General features: G+C 38.0%; 1 protein-coding gene across 1 annotated transcript; it reads left to right on the top strand.

The window, feature by feature from the left end:
• The first annotated feature begins 9,095 nt into the window (after positions 1-9,095).
• LOC127813623 (uncharacterized) lies at positions 9,096-13,969 on the top strand. Its single transcript, XM_052354673.1, has 9 exons — positions 9,096-9,408; positions 9,509-9,699; positions 11,401-11,582; positions 11,659-11,943; positions 12,036-12,094; positions 12,207-12,243; positions 12,363-12,434; positions 12,716-13,040; positions 13,207-13,969. Exons 1-9 carry the CDS (start codon positions 9,303-9,305, stop codon positions 13,567-13,569), a joined length of 1,620 nt encoding a protein of 539 aa, XP_052210633.1. The 5' UTR covers positions 9,096-9,302; the 3' UTR covers positions 13,570-13,969.
• The last annotated feature ends 355 nt before the right edge of the window (positions 13,970-14,324 follow it).

Below are 14,324 nucleotides of genomic sequence, written 5' to 3'. Positions count from 1 at the left end.
GGGCCAAGCCTAATGTGCTAGCAAAAGGCCCAACCCAATTAATGATCAAATAATTATATTCATAATATAATTATTTAATTATTCTTATTTATCCAATAAATAATGCACTATTATTAGTAATTATAAAATTACTAATTTATCTATTTTCTCTTTAAAAGTGATTTCTTTTAGGTGGGACTTTCTGGGTTCACAAATAAATTGGCAACGAGAATAATTAATGATTAATTCTCATAAATCATGGGTGACATCTAGCAATATGTCATGATTACCAAATTTATTGTGAAGCGAGTATTATGAACCTTTTACTACGTTACCATGCAATACGGTCCTTCTATTATCCTATATCCCGACAAGATATGAGATTATGGTCAGTAGGTCGAATCTCTTAATCTCGTCATATGACCAAATTCAAAATCAATCTCGACTAATTATGACACAACCCTTATGGAATAAATTCCATTGTCATATTACTTTGCCCAATGATTTATCGTCAAATGATTATTGGATCGCATATGATATCTTTGATCAAGCACATAGATACGTATGATTATCCTTGATTAGAACAACCACATAATATCGCTGATATCCTAATCCACCAACACATAGATATTCATGTCATCTCAGGTCTAAAGACTAGTTGCACAATCGCAGCTAACATTAAATCATTGACCCGTGAGAAATAACTCATGTGATTTAATGTTAACAGTCACGTTCAGTGAACTCGTTCTTGTAACGAGCACCCACTCATCTTCCTTTTATATCTCATACAGAATGGCACGAGACTCACCAACTTTATCTTTCAGTATCTCATACTGAATAAGGAAGAAGACGATGTGCTAGCCTTTACGAGTTGCTATTATCCAGATTAAGAATTCTATGGACAGGTACATGTTTATAGTATAACGAACTGTGGATTATTTGTAACTCGTATTCTTAACGCTTAAGAATGGTATCCACTCCTTATTATACTAATGGATGTATGTTTTATAATTTAAACCATATTGCAATTTAAATAAAACATAAACTTGTCATTTAAATAATATTTAAAGAATTACAAGATTGAGTCCCTTTGTGTCACTAGAATTGGTCTTTAGGTCTCATATCTAACACAACCCACCAACCAAGGCCCCTCATTAAGTACCAATGCAATCCCGAAAGAGACTTCAACCGAGGATAAGACAACAAAGACCGTGGCAGAGGACGAAAGAAGCCAACCCAACTCTCTGTGCCACCCTGACTATGCTATGACACCTACACTCCCCTCACGACTAGGAGAGAACGAATCTTCCAGGAAGTTTACAACCCAAGAATAATCCTACTCCAGGAGACCTCAGACCAACAGCTTCTTTGCGATAATGTCGACACCAGCAAGCGGTGTGACTACCATCGCATGTTTAGACACACAACCAAAGAATATCTCGTCCTGAAGGACCAGATCGAGCGCTTGGTCAAAGAGGGTTACCTCTACCAATACATTTACAGAGCAGACCAAAGGCGGTCCTCACAGGGCAATCCGAGCAGGCGAAGGAGCCGCAACCCCTAGAGACGACTCAGGAAGACAACAAGCAGAATGTTGGGCCATCTCCAACCAATTAGATAGTTGGGGTCATTGACACTATCTCCGAAGGCTTTGCGGGAGGCGGAGATTCAAGCTTGGCAAGAAAGCGACACCTCCGAGTAGTAATGCCAATAAACAATGTCAAGAGGAGGCCAAGAAATATGGATTAACACCCTGTAATCTCCTTCACCAATAAGGATTTTGAGGGGATCGATCAAAACCTTGGCAACCCTATGGTGGTCTCGGTCGTCACTGCCAACTTCTTAATGAAAAAGGTCCTCGTTGACCAAGGAAGTTCAGTTGATTTGTTGTTACTTATTGACCCTAGGAAGAATGGGAATCCCGAAATAAGAACTGAAACCATTCCCCATAAATCTAATCAATTTTTTCATAGAGCAAGTTGACGTCAAGGGGTACATTGATCTGTTGACTTAATTTAGAACCACCATTCTCGTCAAAACAATTAGTATCTAGTACCTGGTCGTTGAATGTCAAATGTCATACAATGCATTGTTTGGTCGTCCATCTCTCAACGCTTTGGGTGCAGTTGTATCAACTCTCTATCTGGTTATGAAATTCCTAATGTTAGCCACCGAGGTTAGAGTTGTCCACGCCGACTAAAAGAAAGCTCGACAGTGTTACCATAATAGCTTCAGGGCTCAAAGTTTTGGACCCGACAAGGATGACGAGGGAAACTAAGCTTCCAGTAGAGGTAGCCAAGCCACGGGTGCTAACACCAAACCCCACACCACGGTGTAAATAAACTGAGTTGGACTCGCGGGGTGAACTCTCGGACAGTCGTCCTCAACCCATAGAAGAACTCTACCCTATGAGCTTGGGTCCCCGGCCAAAATAGATTACCCACACCGATTCCACGTTGCCGAAAGAGCTAAGAGAAAGGTTGGTCAACCTACTCCAACAAAACACCGACCTCTTTACTTGGACGCCCGTTGACATGCCCGGAATTGCCCCATTTGTCATCTGCCACAGACTGGCACTAGATCTGAAGGCTAGACTAGTCACACAGAGAAAAAGAAAGCTAGGAGAAAAAAGACAACGCACGATTGCTGAAGGAACAACAAAGCTCCTCAAAGCTAGATTCATTAGAAAAGTCCTATATACCATGTGGCTCACCAATGTAGTCATGGTAAATAAACCATCAGGCAAGTGAAGAATGTGCGTCAACTTCACCGACCTAAATAGAGCATGTCCGAAAGATTCGTATCCATCACCCAACATCAACCGACTTGTAGATGAAGCCTCCGAATACATGTACTTAAGCTTTATGGATGCTTACTTCGGCTATAACCAGATCTGAATGCACCATGGAGATGAAGAGAATACATCGATCATCACAGAAAATGCTAATTTCTGCTACCGGGTCATGTCGTTGTGACCAAAGAATGCAAGCATAACATATTAGCAGTTGATGCATAAGGTGTTCGCTAAGCAGATCGGCCAAAACATTGAAGTCTATGTCGACAACATGGTGGCCAAGACATCAGAAAGCTAAGACCACTACTTAGACTTATCTGAGATTTTTGGCCAACTTTGACGACACACCATGAGGCTCAATCTTGACGTTCGGGGTTTAAGCTGGCAAATTCCTCGGTTTCATGCTGACCAGTCGGGGAATCGAGGCTAACTCCAACAAATGCAAAGCCACACTCGAGATGCGCAGCCCTGTTAACGTAAAAAAAAGTCCAACGACTGACAAGCCGGATAACGGATTAAAAAAGTCCAACGATTGACATGTCGGATAACGAATTTATCCTGCTTTCTCTCAAGATGAGCAGATCAGGAAAGGCCATTATTCCAATGCCTGTAGAAGCTAACAGAGTTCCAGTTGATAGAACAATGCGAAGAAGACTTCCAGTTGATTGGGCCGATATGCGAAGAAGAAAGGCTCTGGTGAGATTATGGGATAGATAAGTTTTACCGAGCCCCACAATGTACGCCATTTGTTCCTTCTGGCCCCAAAAGGAACACGGTTGGATGTGAGCTCGCAACGACAGGGAATGAACTCCGAGGGATGGCTGGCACCTGTAAGCACTCCGACGCTTAAGTAAGTAATAAAGTAAAATGGCATAATATCAGTAAGCTAGAGAAAAACAGATCTTGGCTCTTTAGAGAGCCGCCTTATATATAAGGATGAGATATCTTTTTGCATGCATGCGTCGTGCGTTTATAAAATGATAAAATTGGATATCCGATGCTATAGAGGCTTCCTGACGATGGCATGGTGCTGACGAGATTGTCATTAATGTGGATGGAATCCGCCATTAATGAAGATGAGATATATCATAAATGAGAATGGCATCTTGAGCTAGCGCAAAACTAAGGTTAAGCTGAGATTTGGGTCGAGATTGAGTCGGCCAAGGGGTATGATTAGGGGCCGATACAATCCAACAATATTGCTATTATTAAACTTGAAGTTAGTCACAAAACTTTTGCAGGCTCTCCTCAAACTCTCAAGTTTCAATACATCAAATAAGAGGTGTCTGACTCACGCACGCACCCTCGCTTCACATACATGAGCTTCAACTTGTGCACCCCAGCACTTTCATACACCTTCTAGACTTTTTTAGAAGCTTCCACCGTCTTGGCCTGCAACCTTGGTTCTCGATCATGTTGTTCCTTGTTGCCCAAGTCTTGTTCCGTGCTCGTCTCTTGCATGGCTTTGTGGCCACGTGTATTATTTTTTTCAATTAGATTATCGTGTGGCATAATATATATAGATTATTATTAAATGACCAATGTGCATATCTACGTTAGGTTAGAAATGCAGTGTCCCCAATTATCACATTTTCCTATTTTAACTTAGAAACAAAAATAAGAAGTAAATAAATAACAATATGGCTTGCAAGATGTTTAGCTGGGCGCGGTGGAGGGTTGGGCCAGCAAGATGTGCTGGGCTTTTCCAGGAACTGATGGGCCGCCTGAGGGCTTGGGTCCAATTGGATAGAGCCGTAATGGGCCTACTAATGGATCGGGTTCTTAAGTAATTAATTTGATTTTGATGGAGTAGTTAGTTCCTAATCTCTAAACTTTGCATTTCATAAAATTAATTATTAGATTTTAAGTTAAATTTTATTATAATTTAATTTGTTTTTCTATTTTTCATCAAATTATACTGACTAAAACTACACAATGTACATTAATATAAACTAAAAAATTACTTAATGTTAAAATTAAAACAAATCCCATGTCAAGTGATTTTGATATTTATATGAATGCATACTGTGTTAGTTTTGCTTCATATAATTTGATGAAAAATTAAAAGAATAACTAAATTATAACAAAAATTAAAATTTAGTAATTGTATTTACAAAAACTAACATATATTTCCCATTGCCCTTGCAATGAAGCATCGAGTGACGTGGGACAAGTTACAAGTTTTGCAAACTTTTAGGTGAAGAAATGTGGCATTTGTCACGACTTTAGCCTAATTTTAGATTAATTTTAAAACTCAATTTGTAAAGAAATCGAACTTAGACTCAGTAAAACTCGGTTTATTAAAATTTGCAAACGTGTTTGATTAGAGATTCGTGAATATGCTTAATTATAAATTCACAAATAGATTCATTTTTAAATATATTAATAAATTTATTTATAATTTTATAAACATATTATTTAAAAAACTATCAAACTTTAAATTATGGTCAACAATATTATCTTTATTGTAATTTATATTGATATTATATTCGTTGATTATCAAGTATGATTTAACGTTATTATTTGTTAATTATTTACATATTAAGTATTTAAAAATATTTATAACGAATTCGAGCCAACAGGTTGTGTCAAACCTGGAAGCTAGTTCACCGAGCCAAGCTTGAGGTCAACAACGTTCAACTTGATTTGATTTAATTACAATTCTAATTATATATATATATAATATAACACGAATCACATTCCTAAAATTTTATAAAATAAACACAATTATAATTAACGAAGGAGTCATGAAGTATCAAACTATATGAATCCGGAATGCTGAAAAATTCGCATGAAGAATAAGAGCCAAATCATAAAGTGAGTGGATGCCAATTACTTTTGCCAAAACTCATTTCTTTACGTTAATCATTCAAGCTTTTGGAAAAGAATTAGACCATTTTTATTGCAGTTTAGGGATTTGGGATATATATATATATTTTTAATATAAGGCTTAAATCTTAAATTCATATTGTCTGTAGGATGACTCGAACACGTGACGTAAAAAAAAAGTGATGGAAATGTTATATATCAAGATGGAATTAGGATGATGAGTTTGTCTTCCTTATAATAATTATAGCTTACATTGAAGGTTCCCTAACAAAAGGTCTTCACACTCATGATCAGAGATTCATCTTCTTATTTTACTTAATAAAAAAAAATAGAAAAAAAGAGTATAATAGAGACTTAAAGTGTGATTCTTCTTGTTGTTAATTTATTTTATCTTTTACAATAGATGAGTATTTAAAGAAAATAAAAATTTAATTTTTAGATATTATGATTGTTGAAAATGTAATTTATCACTATCAAGTAGTTTACATTAATTTTAGCAAGTAATTTATAATTTTTTAAAGCTCTAACTCCCAATTGGGTTGACTTCCCAAGTCTTGCCCATATTGCCAGTAGGCCGTGCCGCCGTGATATACCTTGAGATGGCCATCTCCTATATATCCCCCTACTAGAGAGGAATTTGCTCATAGCTCACGACTTTGCTGCATTTGGTCTCTTTTGATCCGAAAGGTAAAATTGCTCATCTCGGACGCTCCTCACACTTGACTCGATAGAACATGAGAGGAGGTTAATCATGGTGACTCAGTCGGACGCAGTGACTAAATTCGGGCTCACCGCGTACAAGGAGCCCCCTCACTTTGGAGAGAGGTGCCTCACACTATCGCTTGCGAGACTCGATCCTCGATCTTAGTCTAAAATTCACCACGAAAGGCATTTGACCTCTTTTGTAGGCATGTTTGGAACACTGGGAGTATGACAATGTACGACCTTTCCTTTTACTCCATAGGATTTTCTCATCAATTGCAAGGTTTGGTGACCCAAAATTGACTTGGCTTTGCCAAAAGGTCTCGTCTCTAGAAGCCTGTCTCACGAGACATCACCTAGTAGGGGTTCCAAACCTCTCATCACTCTTGTGGTATGTTATCTTTAAATACATATTTATTATTTGAAAATTCAATCAAAATCGTATTTACTAAAAATAATAATAAAATTAAAAAATTATATGTTTGAAAATTTGATAAAAACCTATATCTACTGAGAAAAAACAAGAAAAATCAATAAAAGATTCAATTATTTGAAAATGATTTTTGCTTCCATGATTTAAAGATAAATTAACAATGAATTTGTTTTTGTGATTCATCTTTTTCTCTCTTTGTCTTATCAACTCTTTTGGTTATTATGTTACGTGGTTTGTAGATTTCAACCATAATGTTTATATTTAGTTAAAAAGAAAATAATTGAATTTTGTTTAAATTACGAAGTGATTGACTTTTATATTTTTTTAAAATAAGTTGAGATTTTGTTTAGATTTGATGGGGTTGGTGATTTCATTATTTTTTTCACTTTTTTTGTAATTTTCCCCTCAAATCATTAATTATTGTTATTTTCCACCGCTTAAGGGCAATTTTGATATTTTTTTTAATTAATTTGTAATAATAGAAATTGTGTATAATTATTTAAGATTAATTAGGAGATTGTGGTATTTTCTTTCTCGACACACAAAACTAAGTTATTTTGTTGTAATTCAAAACTATAAAATCACCAATACTATAGTATTATTTTAATGATATTTTGGAAAAATTAGTAATAGAATTATGGAATTATATATAATCGTAATTTTAATTTTGGAATTTGTTTCTAATTTATTCGACAAGTCATATTTAACTTTGCAAAGTGTTTCAATTGTATATTACCACATATAATAATAGAGTAAACATAAAATAGGGGAGAGAGAGAGAAGGGGAGAGAGAGTAACGGGCATCCAAAGAGAGGGGGAAAACGTGAGAGGAGGAAAAAGTTTAATCGACGCCAAAAGGGAAAAATCGATCAAAAGAAACCACAAATGTTGGTTAGAGTTGACAAGTTTCAGGTAAAAATCTTTTAATTTCCTCTTCATTTCCCATTGTTTCCTCTTTCTAATATTTGGTAGAGAGTCATCGACATGGACAAATGGTTGCCATTGACATCCATGTTTACAATGAGTGTCATTGGGCGTCTTCGCTTCTTGTTCTCCAATCGGCGTCTCGCAGTCTCCTCCTGATCTTGGCTCTTGGGTGGTTGACTGGTTAGCCGTCGGTGGCTTTCTTCTGGGCAGGGCCGTCAGCCTCTGTAAATTTTTTGGGACCCCCTTTTCTGGGACTAACGACTGATCGACCGTCAATGGCTTCCTTCCGGGCAACAGGGCTAACGGGCTCTGGAAATTTGTTGGGGCTCCCATTTTTCAGAAAGAGCCGGCCCTATATAGAGATAGAAAATTGACAATACAACTCCCGCTTCTCCATTACCCTCCAACCACACATCTTTCATCCTACCATCTGCATCTCTCTCTAAAACTGTCACTTTCTATTTCTCTGTCTCTTGTTATGTGTCTGTGTCTATATCTATATATATGTCTTTGGGTTTTCTCGCAGAAAAAAATGGGAAGAGACGACACATGCAAGCAACAAGATCGAGTGGTCAACAATAGAGCAGAATTCTGCAAGAAAATCAAAGGCATCGTCGATTGATAAGCTTGGATTGGACTAAATTTGTCAGTCGCTAGGGAGGGGGGAACTTATGAGATTTTATGCATTAACCAACACTGCACAATCAAACAACCAAGCACCCCAATCACTTGAAAAAGAAAGGCCCACCATTGTGTTTGTTGGAGAAAAGCTTTAACATCGTCGCTATTTGTAAAGATTGGAAGACCCAGCCACAAAGACCCAACCAGTATTGTAGAGATAGAAGGCTTCATCTGGTTTAAAGAAAACTTGACCGCCATAAAGGATGAGACTCGTTGGTTCCCATTCTGTGTAGTTTTGATGGAGCTAGTTACCTATCGAACAAGATGACACGTGACAAAATTAAGATGTATTTTATTTTTATCATTAAAAATATTTATCTATCACATAAAAGTTAAATAAACCCAAAGTTGAAAAACATCACCAACACCCTCCCCAGATTCACTCTTAGATCTGTCCCTGCTCCAGGACAGATCTAAGGGACAGATCTAAGGGTCCCTGCTCCGGGTCCCTGCTCCAGGACAGATCTAAGGGACAGATGTAAGAGTGAATCTGGGGAGGGTGGGACCCACAACCATAAGTCATTTCAGGAGGGCTGAATTCCATATGGGAGAGGGACACACGCAGAAGATACAAACACAATGTCCAACGGGACAAAAATATTAACTCCCACAAAGAATCATCAAATTCATCAAACCCCAGAAGTTACTTCATTTCTTAAAGGGTATTTCGGTAAAATCACTGGCCCCCGCCAACGTCCCCACCACTCATCACCTGTTTCTCCATACATCCACACCGACCTCTTCTTGCGCCACGGCACCCCCCCCCCCCCCCCACGCCTCTCTCTCTCTCTCTCTCTCTCTCTCTCTCTGTAAACATACATAATCTTCAACTGTTCTGTCATCTCTCTCTAGTTGTTGAATGCTCCTGAAGAGGGTTTATCTTTTCTTCTGTGCTGAAGAGTTGGGAGGCTTATGCTGAAGAGGCAGGGAGGCTAGCTTGAAGCTCAAGATCACACCATGTTGTTGTTGTTGAACAGATCACTGCTGATCTCTCTTCTCACCGCCCTTCTCTTCTTCTCCGGCTCTGCCGATTTTCGCAACTTCCAAACGCCACCTATTTCAGGTGCTTGCTTAGTCCTGGTTCTTCCTCTGATTTATCTGCTATTTGGTCGGTTGGAGTTAACATGTTGGAGTTAAGATCTTGCCTCTATTTTTGTTTTCAGGGGAAGTTTTTGGGGAAGAATATTATGGTGGAGTGGTTGAGAGGTTTCTGGCTGAGGAGCCGAGCGGTGAGCCGGCTCTGAACTCATCGTATATTGTTTTGGCCGCGAAGAGGACTCACCGGAAAGACCCCCTTGATGGGTTCAAGAGATACACCGGCGGCTGGAACATCAGTGAGCGCCATTACTGGGCTGTATGTCCCTCAAAAACCTTGAGTTAATGCTATGATTCTGTGTTTTTGTTGGTTAGATTTTATGTGGATGCGTACACACACACACATGTTTTGTGCATGTATTATTTAAGGTGTTGTATATCACAATCTCACATTGGTAGTTTATTGGGAGGTATGCGGTCGTATTATTTGATTCTATGAACCCAGGGTCGTCTTCGGCTAACACATTTCGTCGTGGTCTACAAATGGTAACAATGTTAACTCAGGACCACTATCGAGTGGGTGTAGACTAGGAAAATTACTTGAAACTGAATTGAATCGAATCTGAGATATGAGATTTTTGGCCTGACAAGGATACTAACTATTACAGGAGGAGAGTTTATCATGACCAATTCCATGTCTGTAGCTTATTGGGGAGGTCGTTGGGATATGAATCCGAGAGTTAGCTTCAGCAAGTAGTTTTGGATGAGGACTCGTGGTGTTATAATGTTTTATAAGGGTACTATGGCAATAATTAATGTTTTAGTGGTTGGCATGCTTGGATTGGAAGAAAAATCTGATGGAAAAATCATGCTTAGCTGGAAAAGGACAAGAAATTAAATATGTAGTTGACTATTGTTTAGAATAAATGAAGGCTTTACATCTGGTAGTCTGTATAATAATTGTATATAAAGCAGAGTTTTCTATTGTCTACTATAATCCCACTGGAACTTTGAATTTTGTAATGGCAACTAGTTGTGAGAAATGATAGAGACCACAGGATTATATTCTTTTGAACCCCAACCAAGTTAAACATGCTGGCAGATGCAAATTTGGCTTACAATTGTCATTGTTGAATTGTAAACTCAAGACGATGCAGTACCATTAAGTGATCAGGAAACAAAGGGTATTTACAGGTCATGATAAAGGTCCTAACAGGAAAGCACCCTAAAGCTAATACAGTTAGGTTTCTGAACGCTATAAATACAATGGAAGCTTATTTCTGCCCAACTGTGACAATTGAACTTTGTTATAAGCCAAGACAAAGGGTGAAACATATGTGACCAGTATCATTGGATTCGGTTAGTTAATCATGGGAATGGATGCAACTGAGTTTGGGTCATTTTGTTATGATAGGTTCAGGAGTGCAGATGGTGTATAAATTTGTTGGATACAATGCCCTCTTCAAATTTTCGAGTTACTTGTCTCATAATTTCAATCTTATTATGTGTCAAAAACAAATTACGATTTACGACACCTAATTATCTTTTATCCTGGAATACCAGGCTATTTAAGCTCTAGTATACCTGATTTCACTGATTATGTATGAGAGATGCTAAAGCTTGGACCCCATGGCTTGTTACTACAGGTTAGGTTGTTCAAAGAGAAAAGAAATCACCAAAAAGCAAAAAGAATTTTTTTTTTTTTTTCATGTTCGGATAACACCATGTTTCTACATGTAGGGAACCCTTATTTTCTTTTTCTGAAACTAGGTCACACAGTCTCTGAACATGGACCTTCCTCCCATATGCTTGTTTGATTAACTAATTCAGAATCCATATTCAAGCATATTCTTAAACATTCAAATATACTGATTCTCTTGCCTGAGTTTTACTAATTTCCTGGCTAAACATCATGTACATCTTGTATTTATTTTACATATTGATTGGCAATGCAAGAATTGGTTTCTTAAACTCCCTTCCTTTCCCCATCCTAACTCCTGCTTTTTTGCTGTACATGCAGTCAGTTGGTTTTACTGCTGCTCCATTCTTTGTAATTGCAGCAATCTGGTTTTTGGTCTTCGGCTTCTCCTTATGCCTCATCTGTCTCTGCTATTTCTGTTTTAGAAGGGAGCCTTATGGCTATTCTCGCACGGCTTATGCTATCTCTCTTATTCTCCTCGTTCTCTTCACCCTTTCTGCAATGTATGTACTCCTGTCTTTCTTAGTGCATTTGTTTACTTGTTCCTTTCAGACTGAGGCAATGTGTAAATGGTTTCAGAGTTGGATGCATTGTTCTGTACACTGGTCAAGGAAAGTTCCATAATAGTACAACGAAAACATTGAATTATGTAGTAAGTCAGTCTGATACAACCGTGGAGAAACTTAGGAATGTTTCCGGATATCTTGCTGCAGCTAAGGATGTTGGAGTTGTTCGAGTTTTTCTACCTTCTAATGTCCAAGGTGACATTGACCGCATCGAAACCAAGATTAACTCTTCTGCTACTACCCTCCATGTTAAAACAGAGGATAATTCAAGAAAGATACACAATCTCTTGGAAGCTGTGTAAGTGATCTTTTTAGAACTTTCTTTTGTACTTGACTGTCTTGGATTTTACTCTTTTATCCCAAGACAAAACATCAATTTCTCTGTTGCAGGAGATTGGTTCTTATCATCCTTGCTGCTGTTATGCTTTGCCTTGCATTTATTGGATTCTGTGAGCCCATTTTGATCCCCTTAATCAGATTCAGAAAGTTACTGTTATTCAAACTTCTGCGAACTGTCTTATCTGCACATTCATTATTAATTCAGTTTGTTTTCTGTTCCAGTACTCTCAATGTTCGGCATGCAGTTGCTTGTGTACACGTGAGTTAACTGATGTTTTTATAAGCATAATTTCCTATAAATCCTCATCATTGTATTTTTCCCCTTGGTTGTGTGTTTCTGTGGTCTTTTCTTAAAGAGTTCATATCTAATTCTTGCAGGTTGGTGATCATTGGATGGATACTCGTCACAGGAACGTTCGTTTTGTGCGGTGTATTCCTTCTTCTACACAAGTAAGTCAGATCATCATATATGCTTCCTACGTTTGTTTTCCCTTTTATATTTGGTTTCTTTTAGCTAGCCTTGAATGTCTTTTAACACTTTTGAGTGTGGTGGTTTCTATAACCGCCTGCTAAGTTGGTCCTGACTTTATTTCTTTCCTTAATCTTGGTGATGCCTTTGGCGGTGTTATGTTCTATTTGTTGAGATGTTAGAACCTATAAATCTGCATTACAAATATCTAGTTGATACTTTCCGACCATCTCATTTGTTTCTTTCTTCTAACATATATCAGTGTGGCTTCCGACACTTGTGTTGCCATGGACCAATGGGTCCAAAACCCAACTGCTCATACAGCATTAGATGATATTCTGCCCTGTATTGATAATGCAACTGCCCAGGAAACCTTGTCACAGAGCAAGAAAGTCACTTCTCAGCTTGTTGGTGTGATTAATCAAGCCATCATCAATGTCACTAACATGAACTTCCCTCCCAATCTTGCTCCTTTATACTACAATCAATCTGGTCCTTTGATGCCAACCCTCTGTGATCCGTTCAATTCAGATTTGACACCTCGAGCTTGCAGAACTGGTGAAGTGGATTTGAACAACGCGACAGAGGTAAAACTAAAAGTACTATAAACTTGGGATACTTAAATCAGTACAAAAATTTGGAGGGCCATGCCAAGACTCTAAAATCAATACTTTCTCATTTTCAATTCAAAATCCAGATCCAGGTTTCTTCTGATCAATGAGAAGCTTACACTCCACCCCTTGTGCCTCGCAGGTTTGGGGAAACTATGTCTGTCAGGCTTCACCAGGCGGGATTTGCATCACTGTAGGCCGTCTGACCCCAACAATCTACAGCCAGATGTCTGCCGGTGTGAATGTGAGCTACGGTTTATATCATTATGGTCCATTCCTAGTCGAGCTACAAGACTGCACGTTTGTGCGACAAACTTTTAGCGACATATATAGGGATTATTGTCCCGGTCTGCAGAAGTACAGCAAATGGATCTACATCGGGCTGGTGATGGTTTCGGCTGCAGTGATGCTCTCCCTAATTTTCTGGGTCATATATGGGAGAGAACGCAGGCACCGCGTCTATGCCAAAGCGTGCATGGCTACAGGTTTTGAAGAAGCCAAGTAAAGTTCGAAAAAAGGTGTAGTTCAATTATATATCTTACACTTTGGACTATAAATTCGTATCCAGTTTTGGAGTCTATGAAATTTTAGTTTGTAGGGATCTGTTTATTATGGTAGAGTTTCAAGTCTTCTTGGCTTGATGAGGCCTACAGGGCTCCCACTCCACTTGCATTCCTCGGGGTTGTGTTGGGTGTACAGTTCTGATTTATTTGGGTTTTTATCTATCGTTATCCAGAACCAGCCTTAGTAGCTATGATAATGTTGTTCTTTTATGACCAAAAAGTCATGGGGTTTGAGTTCGAGATGCTCTTTCACTTAGGTCACATGTGGTGACATGGTTTCTGTTACATGTTTGACTATAAATTTGGGTCCTTGATTTTAAGATGTTACTATTTGAAATGTTAGTTTGGAGAGTAATTTGATCGATCTTTATCATGCCTAGTGTAATTTGATCTTAATTTCAAAATCAAAGGATGTTTTGGTCGTTTAACATCATTTAGAATATCTCTCATCATTTTAATAAGTGCAATTTTAAAATTTCAAAAACAATTAGGTAATCATAAACAAAGGATTTTAATGATATTATCCCTCAAAGTAGCATAGATGGTTTATGGCACATATTTTAGACTTTGGGTTACTGTAAAATCGTGAGATCAAGCTTGTTTTCGTGTGATTATTAATACTTAAAGTCTATTAAGAGGTTAGATTTTGGGGTTCGGTTCGTGACTTTCCTGTTTATCTGTTCAGGCTATAAATTTT

This window comes from Diospyros lotus, chromosome 11 (assembly GCF_014633365.1).
Source record: "Diospyros lotus cultivar Yz01 chromosome 11, ASM1463336v1, whole genome shotgun sequence".
Lineage (NCBI taxonomy): Eukaryota > Viridiplantae > Streptophyta > Magnoliopsida > Ericales > Ebenaceae > Diospyros > Diospyros lotus.
The sequence above is the reverse complement of the archived record's forward strand: the minus strand, read 5'-3'. Positions and strand labels throughout refer to the sequence as shown.

Coding starts and splice junctions, on each gene's coding strand:
- LOC127813623 (XM_052354673.1), top strand. CDS start 9,303: ATGTTGTTGTTGTTGAACAGATCACTGCTGATCTCTCTTCTCACCGCC. Junction 12,095..12,206: donor CCTTGCATTTATTGGATTCT/GTGAGCCCATTT, acceptor TTTCTGTTCCAG/TACTCTCAATGTTCGGCATG. Junction 12,244..12,362: donor ATGCAGTTGCTTGTGTACAC/GTGAGTTAACTG, acceptor TAATTCTTGCAG/GTTGGTGATCATTGGATGGA.